Source organism: Diadema antillarum, unplaced genomic scaffold (assembly GCF_040938485.1).
Source record: "Diadema antillarum isolate AM-2024a unplaced genomic scaffold, OU_Dant_1.0 scf00000112, whole genome shotgun sequence".
NCBI classification, from domain to species: Eukaryota; Metazoa; Echinodermata; class Echinoidea; order Diadematoida; family Diadematidae; genus Diadema; species Diadema antillarum.
Window position 1 is genome coordinate 1,536,169 of NW_027271001.1, and position 19,425 is coordinate 1,555,593.

A 19,425-nucleotide genomic window follows, 5' to 3' on the forward strand; every position below is an offset into this window, starting at 1 on the left:
AGTAGACTCGACTTCAAGCTAATGACGATAAAGCTTGATACTGATGAATTCCATTTAGTCATCAGTGGCAACATGAACTGATGGCAGACGATATGTTCTAATAATGTCATTAACATCATTACTTTGGCAAGAAAAGTAAGGACAAAAAAATAATGTTTGGTATACATCTTTGGTTAAACACAAGTAGTCTTAGATCTTGTTTGTTATTCCTTGAAAGGATGAAGAATGTGATTGTGGCGTTTTCATACATACAGGAATCTACGCACTTAAAATAAGCCTAAAAAATAGTCATATTTAATGGTACTCTGTACCTGCTCACTATGGAGGCCTGATTTATTTATTCTTTTATTCTTTGTGCAACTTTAGTCAGCTGTACATATTCTTTAAAACATTTTTTTTTTTCATTTCGATACAATATAATGCATTGTAGCCATGGTAGATCCTATACATGCTATAAGTTCCACCCTCCCCCATAAAAATGTTGAGGGCAAAAGCTCATGGAATTCAAACATTTATTCTGAAGTTAGGTGGTTTTGAATACTATGGAAAGTTCAAATATTAAGACCCAATCGTCTACTTCAGATAATATTAACATTCGTGTTGAAATATATATTTCCTTGTCTCTCTTTTCAGTGTCCACACCAACCGCCAGCCTAGACCAGCACAGAAAAGGAATGCAGTGTATCAAGTACAATAAAAGGTACTAGTTGAATAATCACCTATTAATTCATACAAAAAAAAAACAAAAACGTAAAAGAAGGGGGAAGAAATGAACCCAAGTTTTGTCATTATCACTGCGACACAAGCCGGCATTTGGAAAAATTATTTTAAAAAAAGAAAAGGCAGAATCCATGATGATGACTTTCTGATAATTTGAGAATACCGCATTTCACAGTTCATTCCTTAGCGATAGAAAATAATAATATTAAATGAAAACTGATGAAATAATTACCATTCTCTCTCAGAACAAACACACAGCCTTGTACATCCTCAAGGGGTTATTTGTATGATGTTGAATAATAGATATTGTGAGTGTGTTTCATAAATACTCATTCTCATTTTCTTTGCTTCTTTTTTTTTGAGGGGGGGGGGGTCTGTGAGAGAGGATTTGTTACACACAACCATGTCTAATGAAGAATTTAATCACATAATATAACTAAAACAGAGTTGAAATTCACTAGCTGTCTTTTATGGAAAATGCAGAGTGCCTTATTTTGTGTTCATTATTCTCTTCCGTTTCTTTTACATTTTCCTGCAGTGGTCTACCGAGCAGTTCAAAAGCGTAGAAAAGAGCAACTGGACAAATTTCAGAACAGCTTTGCACGCCCGTCAGAATCTCATGAAAGATGGAGTGGAATGTGCACAAGATCAGTCAACTCTAGAAGAAAAATTATAACAGTCGGATTGTTTATATAGGATCAGGTAAATTTTTCACAGTTAAATTAAGAACTCGCAAAACTCAACTGTGAAGTGTTAATGACTATTCTCACGTTATGAAGGCACAAGAAAGATTTGTTTTTATATTGACTTGAAACTAAAGATTCTATTTCGAAAAAAAAAAAGGATGATAAGGCCTCATTGTCCTTTGAAATGATGACTATCAACTTAGGTAGAACTATCACTTGTTCATATCAAATATTGTTGTAAATGCTTTCCCTGAAAATCAATATCATGTCGATTGAAACATGTCAACATATTTCAGAAAACCAGGGAAATAGAAACCTTATTTCCTGCATAATTTTGATTTGTTTTGGGCCTAATCCCTCCGGGAGCTCTCAGACAACGCAGATGTATTGCAGCACAGCAAATCACTGTTGTGATAAGATGTGTTTATTGAAATATGTTTAAAGTGAATACTGTTGCAAATTTTTCCCTTCGTTTCAGCTGCCTAATTTATTGTTCTTTACTCAAGTATTTACTTCTTACTACTCTTCAACAACAGTAAGGATTAAAAATGTTATGTGTGCAATTTATAATTTGTAATTTGTAGATGTTCTGATCTTCCAAGGTAAAAATTGATTCGAAGGTCTGAGATATGGTAATAGTATAGCTAATCTCCAGGAAAAAAAACAAACACACAATCATGTTCTGTTCTATTGAAATTGAAAATTTTTGTTCCCAGGGTTTAGTTCAACTGTGGTACTTACTCGGGAAGTAAATTACATTTTTTTTTCTATTTCTTATTTACCATCATGATAATGTTTAGTTACTGCTGATTTGCTTTTAATGTACTAAAAGCATAATGGCATATCAAACTCTCTCTTTAATTGTAAAAAGAAAGCGTAGATATCTATTTCATATTTTTAAGACTTGCAAATAATCTAATGATTTATGTAATGCTGTTGTCCTTGAGAAACAGATGTACTTACATTTTTCCCTATAAAACCTTTCAGAAGATGTAAATTAGTCTCTGCATCTACGTTTCTGTCATGTCTATCTCAAAGTTATTCTACTGAGAGAATGTTTGCACCTCTGACAAGTCTGCGGTGTGTGTGTGTGTGTGTGTGTGTGTGTTTTGTGTGGTTTTGTACTTGCTTGGTTGTTTGTGTGCATGTGTGTGTGTGTGTGTGTGTGTGTGGTCAATTTACACCTAACAACATTAAAACCTGGATTCATAAGTACCTGATAAATCGTTGTTATTTAATTGTTGTTGTTCAAAGAATTGAACCATGTTATCATTAGGAGTTTTAACCTTACGGATACAATTCATGCAATCAACCAAACATTAACAACTTATAGCGATAAACAAAGTACACAATATTACTCTCTGTTAAAATCCTTTCATCTCAATGGAAATCGTTGAATAAATAAAAGAAAAGATAGAAATTAAAACAGGAGTCTCAATATTAACACATAAAAGCGTGTATGTGTCTTTGAAACGAAGTGTATGTACAGGTGTCTATAGAATTCTTTTTTTATACCCATTTTATTTTTTTTTTGCCACTTCTCATACAGTCATAATGGTTGCTACTCATGCATTGTCATGCTAAAAATTATACATATTTCAAGTTCATCTTAATTGTGTTACATGGCATAAGAAGTGTAATGAAATCCATTTTACAGACTTTACCCAAACTCGTCGTTTTTGTGAAATCAACATGAATGATAAACCAAATATGATTATGTTCCCAATGAAAAATCTTACATCAAGGGATAAAAAAAAACAAACACTTAAAGATAATAAAAAAGAATGGACATCTCAATAAACTGTTATGCAAATGAAGTAAAACAAAAATTTACGGTAATTGGTATATAACAACTAATTACATTTTAGTATATTTACTTGGTAAGTTTCCAGAAAAAAAATGAAAATGTTAAATTGCATCGATAATTTTGCAAGTTACTGTGTTTTACTATTCATAATATATATTTAAAAACATATAACGGGACTTTTATCATCCAGTTAACAAAATTGTCAAAGTAAATAAATGATAGAGATTATTGCCATTGAGTCGGGATACGTCATTCTGCCTAATTACATTGATGAAAGGGTTTAGGCACAGATATTTGTAAGTCAAGATACGTTCTTTTGGCATACTGAAGTGGCTTCGGGGGAGAATGCTTACGCGCCGTAAGTCAGGATACGTTCTTTTGCCTAATTGATATGTTGCCGCGTGAGGATTCTCGCACAACGTAAGTGAGGATACGCTCTTTTGGCAAACTAGAATTACTTATCAGCACAGTACTGTGATTCGGTAAAGTGCTGTATCTATTCTAAACATGACAATTACTCTAAAACGGGAAGTCCTATTTTACTTAAATTTTCCCGAGATATTCTTTATTAATGCCTAACAAACTTCGCTGCTTCAAAAGTATTTTACTCGTATGACGGAAAAATGGGAACCAATTGAATTTTCAAACTCGTTTTTCTCAGAACATGGTATTCTGAGTTACGTTGTTTTGCCTTATTACGGCCGTGCAGTGCACACATGCTTTACATGATATTGGGGGGCTAGTCATCTGCAAAGGGGTTGAAAAAGCGTAAATTCACAGAAAATAATGTAATCGTCAATTGAGTCAGCGTTAAGAATTCGGAAAAAGGAGATGCATCCATGAAAGTACTTTTCTATTTCATAAAAATGTACCGTTTTGAGAATAATAACTTTACAAACACAAGCCACTGAAATTGAAGTGAATCGCTGCGATTAAATTTTTTTTTTCATCCGTTGAATTTCATGCGTTATAGTTAAAGAGAAAATCACAAATTGAACTCTATTAAGGCGGGTATAAGCAGGCAGATAGGATATATAATAAGGCCTACTTAACTTGTGACGCGAGAAAGAAAAGGGAGAAAAAAGAACTTAGATCCTGTTCACCGTCTAATTAGAAATTAGGAAAGCCTGTTAAATATAGCACGATGGCATCTAGAACTAAATAATTCATCGTTCTTGTCCTCTATCATTTTTTCGTACATTTTTTTTTTTTGGGGGGGGGGGGGTTCCATGAAGAGGACTGTTCATTTTAATATTTTAGTACGTAGATAGTGCTGTTATTAGTTAGTTACAATCTCTCGCTCGACAGCCGCGTACGAAATTGCACCCGCCAGTATGTAATTTTCCTCGTAATGGAACACCCTATACAGGTAATTGACATGTAGATGGCGCTGTTCATCCTGTCGGTCTCGTGAGCCTTCTTTGCCTAGAGTCGGTCTCGTGCGCTTTCTTTGCCTAGTGTCGGTCTCGTGAGCCTTCTTTGCCTAGTGTCGGTCTCGAGTGCTTTCTTTGCCTAGTGTCGGTCTCATGAGCCTCTTTTGCGTACTGTCGGTCTCGTGAGCCTTAATTGTGGAGTGTCGGTCTCCTGGGCTTTCTTTGCTTAGTGTCGGTCTCGTGAGCCTTTTGTGCCTTGTGTCGAAGTCATTGGCTGTATGACTCGTGAGCCGTATAACTCATGGGCTGTATGACTCGTGAGCCGTATAACTCATGGGCTGTATGACTCATGGACCTATTTTTTATGTCGGTCTCGTGGACCGTATGACTCGTGGGTGTCGGTCTCGTGGGATGACCCCGGCAACACATTTTCCTTAAACTAACACATTGGTATCTTGCAAAACTACACTCCTAGATTATGATACATACTAAATTTGACTTTAATTGCTTGAGTGATGGAAAAGTTATTCGATCTGCAAGGTTTTGGTAAAATTGTGGTTACCATGGCAACGGTTTGTGTGACAAACACAAAAATTATGTGTCCCACATCTATACCTCAGGGCCGTAATGCCTACCAAATTTGGTTTCAATTGCTTAAAAACTGTTGAAGTTCACTCCACAGGATAAAAAAATGAGGTTACCATGGCAACGCATTGTCCGATACAAATACAAAGGACATTTTGCAAAACTGCACTTAAAAAGCATCATACACACCAAATTTCACCTTCATAGATTAAATAGTTCAATTTGATACAAAAATGAGTGGTTACCATGGCAACACATTTTTCTTATATTAACACATTGGTGTCTTGCATAACTACACCTCCTAATCATCATACATACTAAATTTGACCTTAATTGCTTGAATGGTGTGGAAGTTATTGAATCCACAAGGTTTTGGTAAAATTGTGGTTACCATGGCAACGCTTTGTCCGACAAACACAAAAATTATGTGTTTCACATCTATGTCTCAGGGCCATAATGCCTACCAAATTTGGTTTCAATTGCTTAAAAACTGTTGAAGAATTTCACTCCACAGGATAAAAAAAATGAGGTTACCATGGCAACGCATTGTCCGATACAAATACAAAGGACATTTTGCAAAACTGCACTTAAAAAGCATCATACACATCAAATTTCACCTTCATAGATTAAATAGTTCAATTTGATACAAAAATGAGTGGTTACCATGGCAACACATTTTTCTTATATTAACACATTGGTGTTTTGCATAACTACACCTCCTAATCATCATACATACTAAATTTGACCTTAATTGCTTGAATGGTGTGGAAGTTATTGAATCCACAAGGTTTTGGTAAAATTGTGGTTACCCTGGCAACGCTTTGTCCTCCAAACACAAAAATTATGTGTTCCACATCTATGCCTCAAGGCCATAATGCCTACCAACTTTGATTTCAATTGCTTCAAAACTGTGGAAGTTGTTCACTCCACAATATTTCGAAGAAAACATGCGGTTACCATGGCAACGCTTTGTCAAGTGCAAACACAAAGAGTGTCTTGCATAACTACACTAGATCATCATAGATACCAATTTTGAAACTGATTGCTTAAATACTATGGAAGTTATACAATCCACAATGTTTTGGTAAAATCATGGTTACCATGGCAACGCATTGTCCGACAAACACACACACACACAAAAAAAAAAAACATGTCTTGCACATCTATACCTCAATATCATCATTTACCCTAAGTTTCATTTAAATTGCTTCAGAACTGTAGGAGGAGTTCGCGACGCAAGATTTTGCAACAGACCGACCGACCGACCGACCGCCCGCCCGCCCGACCAACATCACGGAGATTCCTGTATACCCCATTCACACTATGTGTGGCGGGGGTATAACAAAATACATTGGAATGCACCCTCCCCGAGACGGAACAATCATGCTCCCTCGCCATGTCTTATGTTCGGCACACTGATATTAGAGTAACATGCAAGTTATGCTGAGTCGAGATGCTGGGAAGGACTCAAATACACATAAAAAATGATGCGCTATTCAAAGCAACAGCACCTGGCCCGAGTCTTTATGAACGCACCTGGTTCCAGCTGCTCACTCTGTAGCAAAAAAAGAAAAAAAATGACATTATCACTTCCGTAATCTATATGCAGTCGAATCCCCTCGAGAGCAATCTGAAAGACATTTACACACACACCTCGTTTTTGCACAATAAGAGAGCCCATTGCATCACTATGGATGTAAAGAAAGCAACAACAAAAGACATGCATGTTATAACAACCTTTATATGCTTTGTTGTTGTGATTAGTGTTCCACGTTAATACACGCATGGGTACTCATAGATCAAAGACCCCCAAACAAAACCAAAAGGACGGCTAGAGATGGTTTTGATTGGAGATGACATTTTAATGCAAATGCCTCGTAGTTGGCGTTTACAGTAGCTGTGGAAGGCAGTGTCGCAGCAAATATAAAGGAGTGTATAGGCCCCTAATACATGAGGGCCTCAACCCTATAACAAACACGCTTTGTTCGCTTACATCCCCATGGCATGGATCTCCATGAATCATATTCCGTCATTATTTTGGCGATTATTCTTACTACATGGAATTTTAAAAAAAAGGTTCGTGGGGAGATTTTTATGATAAATTTCGTAAACTGTGTGTGGATTAATTTTGCTCTACACGGCGCTTACTCACGTGTGGTGTGGACACGTCTTTGAGTCGTCTGCAACAAAGTTTGAAGTCCGACAATTGTACCGAGTACCACTTTCTGCTCTCATCTTCACTGTTAATCATTGTCTGCACGGCCGGTGGTGAGTCCTCAAGTACTGGACTGCCTTCCGATGTCATCATGAACTGTGATTTTATCAGTCCTACTCCGATAAAGCGAGAGTTAATGGAAGTACCGTTTCTACAGGGTCCACAGTACAACCTACTTCTCGAGATTATATTATACAAAGCAAAGTCACAGATTCATGGCGACACATTTATGTACATTATGGACCGGTTGACTGAGCTAGTGAAAAAGAACTCAGCAGAGCATGGCTTTTCATCGCCGGGATCATAATTACAATACAAAATGATACAATAGTGGAATGTCGCTCCCATACAATAATGTAAAATCCCTGGTGGGTGAGGAGTATTTGAAAGTAACTCTTAGTGAAGCTAAGTACAGTTTGCGCGTTTACAATATTCATTTTTTTTTTTCTGGGAATGTAAAAAGTAAATTCACTTTGGACGATCTGGCACGGGGATCGAGTTGTTTCAATGTTCGAATTTCCCTGTCGGTACATGTAATAATACATAATCTGGACAAAAGATGAGTGTGAGACAAAGAGATTCGAGGTCAAAACATGCAAAAAGGGGCCAAATAAGTTACTTGCTTTAGTAATTGATGTTGATCGAAGGTCATACGTAAGTTCTTGTCAGATTTTTGGGATGATAAATTCTCACCAAAACTGTTATACTTTCACATCACATAACAGAAGCCAACAAAAATGCAATAATTGGTAAATGTATAGGAAAAATATTTAGATGCGCATATATCATGCAGATGGCGGCTAAAATTGAATAAAGATGAAAGAAGAAAGAGAAGAAGATAAGGAGAAGATGAAGCATAAAAAGAGAACTATATAAGTTTTGAATCGAACAACCAACTTATTTTCATGATCACTATCTCAGGTAATCAAAGTTTTGTAGACTGTTTAGACAAGGGGATCATTTCTGGCCGATGTTTTCCTTCGCAATTTTCCATTCAACCGAAAACTTTACCATAATGCCATCATCACGTTCAAAACATGTAGAGTTTAAGCGCAGAATGGGTTAAGCGCTATAGTTTTAAACATTAACTAAAAGTCCATCATTTATAGATATAACCTTTTGAGTAATACGTCACTTACTACAAAACAGAAAATAATCTTCACGTTATGATTGCAAGTATCCTACATTTTCTTTGTTATTAGCAGCTACAATAGCAAATATCTTAAATTAAGAAGAATGGAGTTCCTTTTCATATCAAATTGTTTAGGTAATGACACATCACTGTTGATTATACTCTTAGGCCACAACTTTATTTCGATTTAGGAGTAAAGCGATCAAGGATAAACCTGTACCTCCCTATCCAATGAACATCATCATATAGGTTAAATGTTCTGTAATCTATTGAAACTGGAAATTCTGACTCCGAATTGGATTACTAGTACTTTACCAGTCAGATTGTTTGTCAGTAATACATATAATCACCTGATCACTTTTACCAAATATGCAGACATGTGGGTTCAATGGAATATTTCACCCAGATACTAATTCAGCAGAGGAAGTTTTAAGGCCAGGTTTCTTGTTCTTTTTTTTTCAATATTCATGCAGATGATCAATGAAGTGTCAGTTTATCAATGTGGTATTGAACATCATGAAGCGAAATATAGTTCGCTTTCATGTTGACTTGAAATTGATCATTTCTAACAATACAGGATTATCGTCAATGACTGTGAGACGTTAATGCCCAGTGTTTTACGGACTACGGTGGCATATATGCGCATTTGTAAAATATTTGAACCATGTTAATTTTCGAATGCAATCAATTAGACCAAAATAAGAACACTGTTTGTTAGCAGTTAGTAGCATGGCCAAGATTTGTTGTTCATGTATAGGCCATACACAATTCTACGTGGGCCTGAGCAGAAGAAGGTACAAAAAGGTGCAATATAGAAATGTTTGTTAACGCATTCAGTACAAAACAGTGAAATGAGTGCCTGATGCCGACATGTGGTAATGGACCATTCTGGTCACCTGTTCTGTAAGCAAGGCCATTCTTTGTTTGAGCAGGAACTCCATAATTATGCCGCTATGTGCACATGACCTTATAATGAATTGGCTTATTGAGCAGGTCTCTATTCAAGACATGGACAGTTTTTGACCGGTGATAGAGCTGGCTAACTATGCGTTTTCCATCTCGAGTTCGACAGCTGCCACTTCTTCCGTAGCAAGAACGTCTTCTGTTCTTCTGCCGCCCATACATCGGACACGGAGGACGTACAATCCCTTTAAAATAGCCTGAAACAGCAGCATTGCAAAGGAAACGACCAGCGCGGTTGCGACCGCAATGCCGGGGTAGTTTTCGAAGTCGAGTACGAAATAGATGAAGGGGTTTCCGAACGGGTCCGTTCCCCCAGCCACCCAGTACATAACAGCGAAGAACAAGTACATGATTAGGAGCGAGAGTGGGTAGACAACGTGTACGAAGCGAACGACGATCAAGGTGAAGAAGCTTTCGATGAGACAGATGATGGTGGGAAGGAGATGGGTGCCCACGGAATGCAAGGTCACTACGTTTTCCCATGTACTGTAAATACTAAGAAATAAAAGAGAATTCTTTGGTTTAAATTGGCGCAACATATCCGTAGTTGAACAAGAGTTGAATATTTTGTCCCATTTGGGGCAATCTGTACTTATTGCAATTCAGTTTTCATTTCAAGAGGGTTTATTAATGTTGCTCCTTTACACAATTTCAACAATTAATGAAAACCCATTTAAACGTAATTTACTTTACGTAATTAATTTAACATTGAATGTAGTACCAAAGACATTAACACGAAACTATCCCATGATTACAACAATTCTATTATAACCAATTTATTTGAGTGTAAAACCGCGTAACATTTGATCATCGGATTTTTTTTTTTTAATGAGATCACAATGTAGCCTTTGGTTTAGGGCGTCCAATTTAAAGCTCAACTTATAGCCTTCACGTGTGCACTGCGTACGTACCTCTTTTCTATAGTGTAACGAGGGATAACACTCTGTTATTCCAAAGGTTCATTATTTCGAAGGTTGGTAACGAATTCCGAAATAAGTTTCGTTAATTTGGAGGTTCGTTAATTCGAAAAAAAGTTATTTATTCCGAAGATTCGATGATAATAAAAAGAAGAAAGAAGGTTCGTTTAATAGTACAAACTTTTTTTTTCTTTTTCATTTTTGGATTAAACAAATCTTATTTCATTTTTGTATTGAAATATGATATGAAAAGGAAATTGAGTAATTTGTGTCTTAAATGATGCATTGTATGCGAGGTTTCATGCAGCTTATTAGAAAGGAATGGGCAGAAAGAGACTGTGAACATAATTTACAGGGAGAATTCCACACTATACTTGCAAGTAATGCCTTATTATTATTCATCCTTCGTCTCACTGAATTTTAACACAATCGCTTAGAAGTGCACAATAATTACGTAAACTTGAACTAATGTACCACTTAGGGTGCTTTAATGAACCTTAAAAGCTTAACGTAGCCATTCCCACATGGATCTTTGTTGAACCAATAAGATGACAAATTGAATAGTACAATTTGTTGAGGTGCAGGTTCGAACCCAAATGGGTGCCGTCTTTTTAACCTTGGAGTGCAAACTTGAACCTTTATTTCGTAGTAAAGTGTATAGTACCACACCTACCAGTCGAAAATGGATACAATGAAAGAAGGTGTGGCTGTGATGTTAAAGAGGAACCACTGAATCTGGTACCGAAATTTATCTGAAAGTATAATGAAAGATGAGAAAGAGGGATTAGTGTTAAGCATTTTGCTTGAAGAAATGCTTTTGCATTTTGGATATTGTTCTTTACAAAATCGTCTTACAAATCCTCAAATTAAGTAGAAAAAAAGAAAAAAAGAATGCCCTCAGCATGCACCAAAGATATTATACCATTGACGGATCTTTTTCTTTTTCATGTATGTGAATTATTATTTGCTCTAAATCAAATGTTGAATGCGTCTTTCAGTTTGCCGTATAACAAGTATAAGACATGTGAGATGTATTGGAGAAAAGGTGGGAATGATAATTTCACGCTGTTCTACTTTTTTTTCACAGGTTTTCATCTCCATGTGAAATGAGTAGTCCTATTTTGCATAACTCGTCAATAATTACCTTTCTTACACAGTTACGAAGTGTAAAAGGCAGACAGAATCTTGAGTGACAGTCTTGACAGATGACACATGGTATTTATGAAAATGAAGGTTTAAAAGCATTGTTTGACAGTCTTCTCATTTGGAAAAAAACTATGAGCTGTGAGACTTTAAATTCTACGAGTATCTCTGGTATAACAGTGTGAAGTTATAAATTATCAAAACAAGCAGACTAGTTCTGTGTCCGCGTAAAGGGCGAGTTTAAGTGGTGCATTATACTATATCGTAGTCATTTGTTACTACTTGTACCCATGTCAGCAAGAAAAATTAGATGGAATATCAAATACAGTAGCAGCCTTACAAGTTATTTTGTGTTTGTTTGATTTCTACGCACATTCCCCTTTCCCCGACCCTTTCCCCACACCAAAACTAAACACTTTACCTTCAAATGCTATGTTTTTCCTCCTCTTCACGAAGTCCATCACGACATTGAAGAAGGCGAAGCAGACATAGCATGTGGCGGCAGTAAACGTCCAGGCCTCGAAATAAATTGAAAGCCTCGGGTCCAGTGTCTTCGCTGCTAGTACGACGTAAGTTATCAAAAGAGCGAAGAAATAGGCGGCGAGTGCGAACCGATAGAGGGCGTACAACCAGAATGGTATTCGAGGCTGAAAGATAAATTGAGAGCGAAACTAGAAATGTCGCTTTGGCGACTGGTATGCCTCCGCCATAATGCATGATTTTCCCAGTAGGTCTAGATAGTACATGTGGACAATGTGTGATTACATTTTCACAAAATTGGCAAAATATTGAAATGACAAGTTTGTCACAAATGTGTTGAATGTTCACGTTCCTTGACCTAGGTTTAATTGGATGAATTTAGGAGAGCATATATTTGGGGATTTAAGGACTTTAACTTGACTTTGACCCATTCATACATTTATGCATTGAGTAATTTTCAAGGTACCGGTATGGAGAAAAAGTGCAATTTCTGAATTGAATAGTAAATTGTTACCATTTTCATCTGGCCTTTGACCCTAAAATTCATAAGATAATCACTTTCAGGTAGAACATGCATAATATGTACTAAGTTCCAAGATAACTTCCACTTCCAAGATATAGAGGAAAAAGTTAGTTCAGCACTTTCACTTGATCTTTGACCTTTTGACCTTTGGGGCAAAAAAAGAAGGAAAAAAAAACTTTCCAGAGAATTTCTATTAGGTTACACATAGATGCATACACCAAGTGTTAAAAAAATAATAATCCAGCTGGCATTGCATAAATATTAAGTTTTTCATTCATTCATTTATTTTTCATTTCCAACAAAAACATATAAATATATTACAAAAATTGAATACAGTGCATAAATTTCATCATACAAAGTAAAGGATAAATTTACAGAAAACTTGTAGGTATAGGAAAATGTTGGAAATGGGGAGGAATGCTAAAAAGCTGAGCTTGTAGGCTGCATTCCCCCCACACGTAATACAAGAAATTATATGATCGATAAACTGATAAGCATTGAAAATGAATAAAAAAAAATAAGACAAAAAAACCTATAACCTAACTTATCCGAAACAAAAACCCTGAACAAATCCCTACACTAAGTCGCTGTCATGCCGGAAAAGAGAGGAGAGAAGCAAAGTAGTATGTGTGTGTGTGTGTGTGTGTGTGTGTGAGTGTGTGTGTGTGTGTGTGTATGAGAGAGAGGGGGGGGGGGGAGGAAGCAGCTTAATGCGTGGAGTGAAGATAAAAGACAAAAAAAATAGAAGGACACGAGAGGTAGTGGATGGATGGAGCCGCTTAGCTGTAATTTCGATAGAATATAAGGTTGGATTTTACACTTCTTTGCAACCAATAAAGAATCAACAATTCTTATAACTATTCAAAATATTTTTCTTCAGATTACTCTTAAAAGAACTTAAACTTGGAGATGTCCTCAAACTGTTAGAAAGGTTGTTCCAATATTTAGGTCCAGCAAATGTAAATATAGATTGTGTAAACATTGTTCTAGTTAAAGGCAGATGAAATTCATCTGAGTGACGAGTTGGATATTTATGGAACGAACGGTTTCTCGCAAACATGCTTGTGAAGACAGACGGCAACAAATTATTAGAAAGTTTATACATAAATTGGCCAGACAATGATAATGAATATCAGTTATCTTTAAGATTTTGTTTTCATAAAATAAAACATCGGTGTGGGCTCTCCAAGAAACATGACAAATTATTCGAAGAGCTTTTTTTCTGGAGACGGGACAGTCTGTCGAGGTATGTTGGATGTGTGTTCCCCCAAGCTATGATGCCATAATTCAAATAAGGTAAAATCAAAGCTGAATATAGCATTAAAAGGGTGGGCATAGGAAAATAATATTTAACTCTATGAATAACACCAATATTTCGAGATATTGTGTGACAAATACTATCAATATGTGACTTCCATGAAAGTTTATTGTCAATAACCAAACCTATAAACTTCATTGAGGAAAATATGAGGAAATAGTACAATTTTGAAGTGTTGCACTTGACCTTTGACCCCTGACCTTTGACCCCATGAACCCTACATTCTCTAGATAATCACTTCCAGTCAGTACATGTATATACTATGTTCCATGAAGATACCTTGAACAATTTTCCAAGGTACGGAGAAAAAAAAAGTTTTAATATTTTCACTTGACCTTTTGACCTTTGACCTTTGACCTCATGACCCAAACTTTTACCAGAGAATCTTTATTGGGTAATACATGTATACACTAAGTTTCAAGAAAATATCTTCAGGCATTCAATAGATATGGTGGAAATAGTGAAATTTTATGTATTTGACCCTGACCTTTTGACCTTTGACCTTTGACCTCATGACCCAGACTTTCACCAGAGAATTCTAATTGGGTAATACATGTATACACTACGTTTCAAGAAAATATCTTCAGGCATTTAATAGATATGGTGGAAATAGTGAAATTTTATGTATTTGACCTTGACCTTTTGACCTTTGACCTTGAGCATGTGCACCCAAAAGTTGATAGGCACAACTTCACCCCCTAATACATATACATGCCAAGTTTAATTAGGATATCTCAACAGGTTTTGATAGTTACCTTGTCCACAAACTTCATTACGGACGGACGGAAGGACGGACGGACAGACGGACGGACGGAAGGACGGACGGACGGACGGACAACCCGAAAACATAATGCCTCCGGCACCACTTAGTGGCGGAGGCATAAAAATGATGAAAAGGCATAAAGATACTATAAAATACACAAACGATTCAGTTCCTTTCAGGTTTCATTTCCAAGTACACCAACTTTCTTCATTCAGGTCATGAAATTTGCAAAATTTGCTTAGCGGTCTGTGAAGAAAGACTATGGTTTTACAATGCAAAGATTTCATTATTTTCTGAATCTACGCTGAACCAAATGTAGCCCCCACGAACTTTAAACAAAGTGTATCCAGAATCCAAATGAAGTTCAGATTGCAGAAGGATTCACCCGATTCAACCACACCTAATACGTTTTTTTACAGGCTGGTTAGGCTCATTTCACAGATTTCTGATGGTTATCATTTTTGTTTTCATTTGGTCAGATACAGGAGCTCGGGCTGTACTTTATTCAAAAGTGTTAGACGGGGGTGGGGCGGGAGTTGAGGTTTTTACTTCAAATCAAAGATATAACTGCAGGCACATTTCACTGACTTCACTTAACGGGCCGTTAATGATCGCCCCGACACTGTACAGACATGCTAACCTGGAAACATTGAACTGCATGTTATTTTAATATGAGACCATTCTTAGGCAAAAAATGTTCACAGACCAATAGATACAGTATCTACGTACTCTTAAGTGAATCCCACACGGATTGGAACAATCATCCCCAGCATTCCTACTGATTCCCACCGATCAGGTACTAGCCATTCCCTTTACTGGGCAAGCTTTCGACCTTCGGACGTGTCTTCTTTAAAGCTTTAATTGGAATTCAACATACAAAAAGCAACAAATTGCAATAATAAGTGAACAAACTAAAACTTGTACAACGACAGTAATATGACGTAAATGATCATGCACTCGAGGCACAGCATATAACATAGTGGTATTAACAAAACAACAGCAAATTGACATAATTTAATATTTGAAGGGGTCGGTGCAATATTGTGCTAACCCACACTTTTGTCAAAATTGAGTTACGTGCATTTTCATAATCCTTATCCTTCACTCTAACCTCCGTGAAAATATCACATTTGAATTCAACCAATAAGATGGTAAAAAAAAATGCATGCATTCATGTTTTATTAATGTACAATGAATGGACTTTCCAAACATTCAAGAGCGATTATCTCAAAATGACTATTGTGTGGGTTAGCACTATATTGCACCGACTCCTTCATGTATACCTACGGTATAGTGGTATTCTCAAAAAAAAAAAAAATGATTCAATATAATGCGACAAGACTGAAATAAGGAAACCAGTCTGCTCTATCCTATTTTAGTACTGTCGGTACAAAAGTGACTTGAAATTAAGAAAGTACATTTGTTGAGAAAAAAAACCCCAGAAAGGTCTTATGGAAATTGTCGCTTCCTCACAGCATCCGCTCACGGGATGTCAACAGAACATAGTCATCTCAACGTTTTCCTGACAATTTCCTGAAAACATATTAAAGGATATAACACTTCTCTGAGCAAAATTGTACCAATTCATTACTCTTAGTTATATCAAAAGACGTTTTCGAATTCCCAGTTATTCAATGCAGCTAAATAAAGCAAAAGTCAATTAACAACCGACTAGTCAGAAGAATAACATTAAATATCGATGAATAGATGCAAAATCCATTTCAGCCTTGAACCACTCATAATTCTGATCAACATTATGGAAGTAAAACAAAAGTAATTTTTTGTAATAACATGACTTCAGCGCTACTTAGCATGTTCCAGTGTGATAAGCCTGTACGGAGCATGCCATCAGAATCACGAAATTCAGAATGGTTTTACAATGCATATAAAATCGAAACTCATCAGTGCAATGCCGTACTCTATAAAATGAAATAGAATAAAATATTTGATCACGAGACTATAGTAGTTAAATTTAAAATGAAAATGAGAGAGAGATAGAGAGAGAGAAAAAAAAACCCATCAGCACTGGTATACGACTGTCATGTTTTTTATATTTGTGGGGCGGAAGTTATCATAAAAATAATGAAAGAACTTTTTACTAGACCACAGAATAGACTTAAACAGTGGGCATGCCTGCAGTCATAATGTATTTTGTGCGGCACTACGCTTTGCAATTTCGAAGACTTGTGCAAAATGCGTTCCGTACACATTACAATTGCGAATCTGTCCAAGCTAACTCATACTACTTCCTTCCAAATACACCCTACAAAAATAGGCTATTGATATATAGTTAAAATGCCCACTCGGACAGGTAAAGGTCCTATATTGTGTCAGGCACTACGCTTTGCAATTTCAAAACCTAACTGGAAGAGTGTGGTTCCTTGCAGTTTTTGGATCGTTCCACGCTGTGTCCGGTTATAACCCATCAAAGAAATCATTGTCGCCATTCAGCGATTGTTCTTATGATTCAGGAACAGTACTCTCTCACAATAATATGTATACTGGCTTAAAAAAAAAATTTCGTGGTGAGATTGAGCTGATATCCTTTATGCACTGCAAAAAGTCCGGTGTTAAATAGTGAACACCGAGCTGGTGTTAAATTTTCGGTGCTCATTTATGGTGTTAAATTAACACCTCCGGGTGTCATTTCCAAATGTTAAATTGTTTTTTGAAGAGTTTCTTAGTAACTGCATTTCTTGTTGATTTTTAATTTAAACAAGACGATCAAGAATTTTACATTAAAATGCTAGATTTTTGAAAAAATGTGAAAATAAATTTACACCAAAGTAACACCAGCTGATGTGGTCTCTTATTGAAGCTGGACGGGTGTTAAACCATTGATATTAACACCAACAAATATCAAATCAACACCATGTGGTGTCATTTTTGAATTAACACCAGTACAGTGTCAAAATAACACCAGGTACAGTGTCAAATTAACACCACGAAGTGTCAGGTGAACACTTTTCAACACCATCACAGTGCATTTTTAACACCTGTGGGTGTGGTCCTTTATTGAAGTTTGATCGGTGTTAGATTTAAACCCGTGGTGTTAAATCTAACACCGATGTTTTTACAGTGTGTCTTCATTGTAGAGTATTGTCGTTCTATAACAGATATCACCCCATACTCACGTGTTGTGTGGACACGTCCTGTAGTCGTCTGCAACAAAGTTTGAAGTCTGCCCATCGTACGGAGTACCACTTTCTGCTCTCATCTTGACCGTGTCGACTATTCATGGTCGTCTGTTCGGTCGATGATGATTCCTCCGATATTGGACAATTTTCCGATGTCATTAATAAACAGCTTCTATATTAATCCTGCTTTGGTAAAGCAAGAGGTGATGATGCGTTCCACATGCAGTGTAGGCTGTCAAAATACTTCTCTATGGTTGTATGTCAGTTGTAAGTAACGCTATTTCAACACTACGTTACCGGAGGCAATGACAGCACCGTTTGCCGGAAACATGTTGCTTGGGGGATTTTTTTTTTTCGCATTTAAGTTTGTTACGTCTAGCTAAGTTTGGTTTTGACCTACAGTTATGGCTTCAGTGACTGGGGAGGGGCGGTTAGGTCCCAAAGGTTCCAAGGTCAGCCACGGTTTGGGCGATGGTCTACCACGGATGCAAGTAATCAATACGCTCTCTCCCGGTTAGTCGCGTTCTGACTGGTCCCTCACTTTGAGGTTTCTTCATTTTCTCTCATCTTCTGTCAAGGCTTTCTACGGATGGAACGTGGACACCGGCAGCTTCAGAGCACGTTTGTGCCCACGGTATCAAAATCAGGCCTCTCAAGCAACAGCAGTCATCGTACTTTGAGATTTTGACGAGACAACATCATGAATGCCCAAGAAAAGTTGTTACGGGGGTCACTGAATAGGAATCTGGATAATGCAACTCTTGAACCCAGGAGAGTTTTGAGATATTCTAAATGGCCGCCAACATTTGAAATTTGTAAAATATATTCCCTATTAATGGTGAAAATATGCTTTGAAAGTGACTTTAAGATTTAACAAAGAGTTAATATCACTAATTCATATTCCTTTAAAATGTGTACAAGACCCCCAATATTGGCTAATTTACTTATTAGAGTGGTCATTGATTACAGAGACTGATCCTCGATAATCTCAGTAAACTTTTCCTCATCACCATTATCATTATGATTGAAATACAATGTAGGTGTGTCTCGTTCACTAATGTTTAGTGTTCAACACTACTGCATGCAGAAGAAACAGTGTCTGATAATTACGCAATGAGTTAACAGAATATACATCTGGCAGAGTCTTATAGGGTTCGTTACTAGCAAGTCACATCCAAGACTTCTGCTGGCGCTGGTTTCATGGCCAATACTTTGATATGTATTATCGAAATCTTTGTTATCAAAATCTTTGATGAGATCTGTCAATAATTGGAAAATAAACTTTTTTAAATAAATTAAAGTCACAAAAAGTAAGGAAACTAAGGGTAAATATATTAATTTTTGTAATATTCTGACTTCTGTGTTACGTGTTTCTTCTCAATGAGAAGGTCATCAAATCCACGTGGAAAGTTATGAATGATTTTCTTTGGAGGAGACCAAATAAATCGAATATTCACCAGATAGATTAAAAACGATACTGAGTAAAGGGATGATAAAGAAATCTCTGAAGCGTTTATTTCATATTTTGTTAATATCGGACCAAGTTTAGCTAATGCAGTCCGGGACACGGATACACCTTTTTCTACGTATTTAAGTAATCGCAATAATCAATCTTTTTTTTTAATGCCTGTATTACAATCCGAAATTGTTGATATCGTTAACA

General features: G+C 36.6%; 1 protein-coding gene across 1 annotated transcript; it reads right to left on the reverse strand.

The window, feature by feature from the left end:
• Window positions 1-9,561: 9,561 nt before the first annotated feature.
• LOC139719562 (protein rolling stone-like) lies at window positions 9,562-17,864 on the reverse strand. Its single transcript, XM_071630974.1, has 4 exons — window positions 17,760-17,864; window positions 11,963-12,188; window positions 11,072-11,150; window positions 9,562-9,976 (listed from the first exon to the last, which is right to left on the reverse strand). Exons 1-4 carry the CDS (start codon window positions 17,862-17,864, stop codon window positions 9,562-9,564), a joined length of 825 nt encoding a protein of 274 aa, XP_071487075.1.
• Between the last annotated feature and the right edge of the window lie 1,561 nt (window positions 17,865-19,425).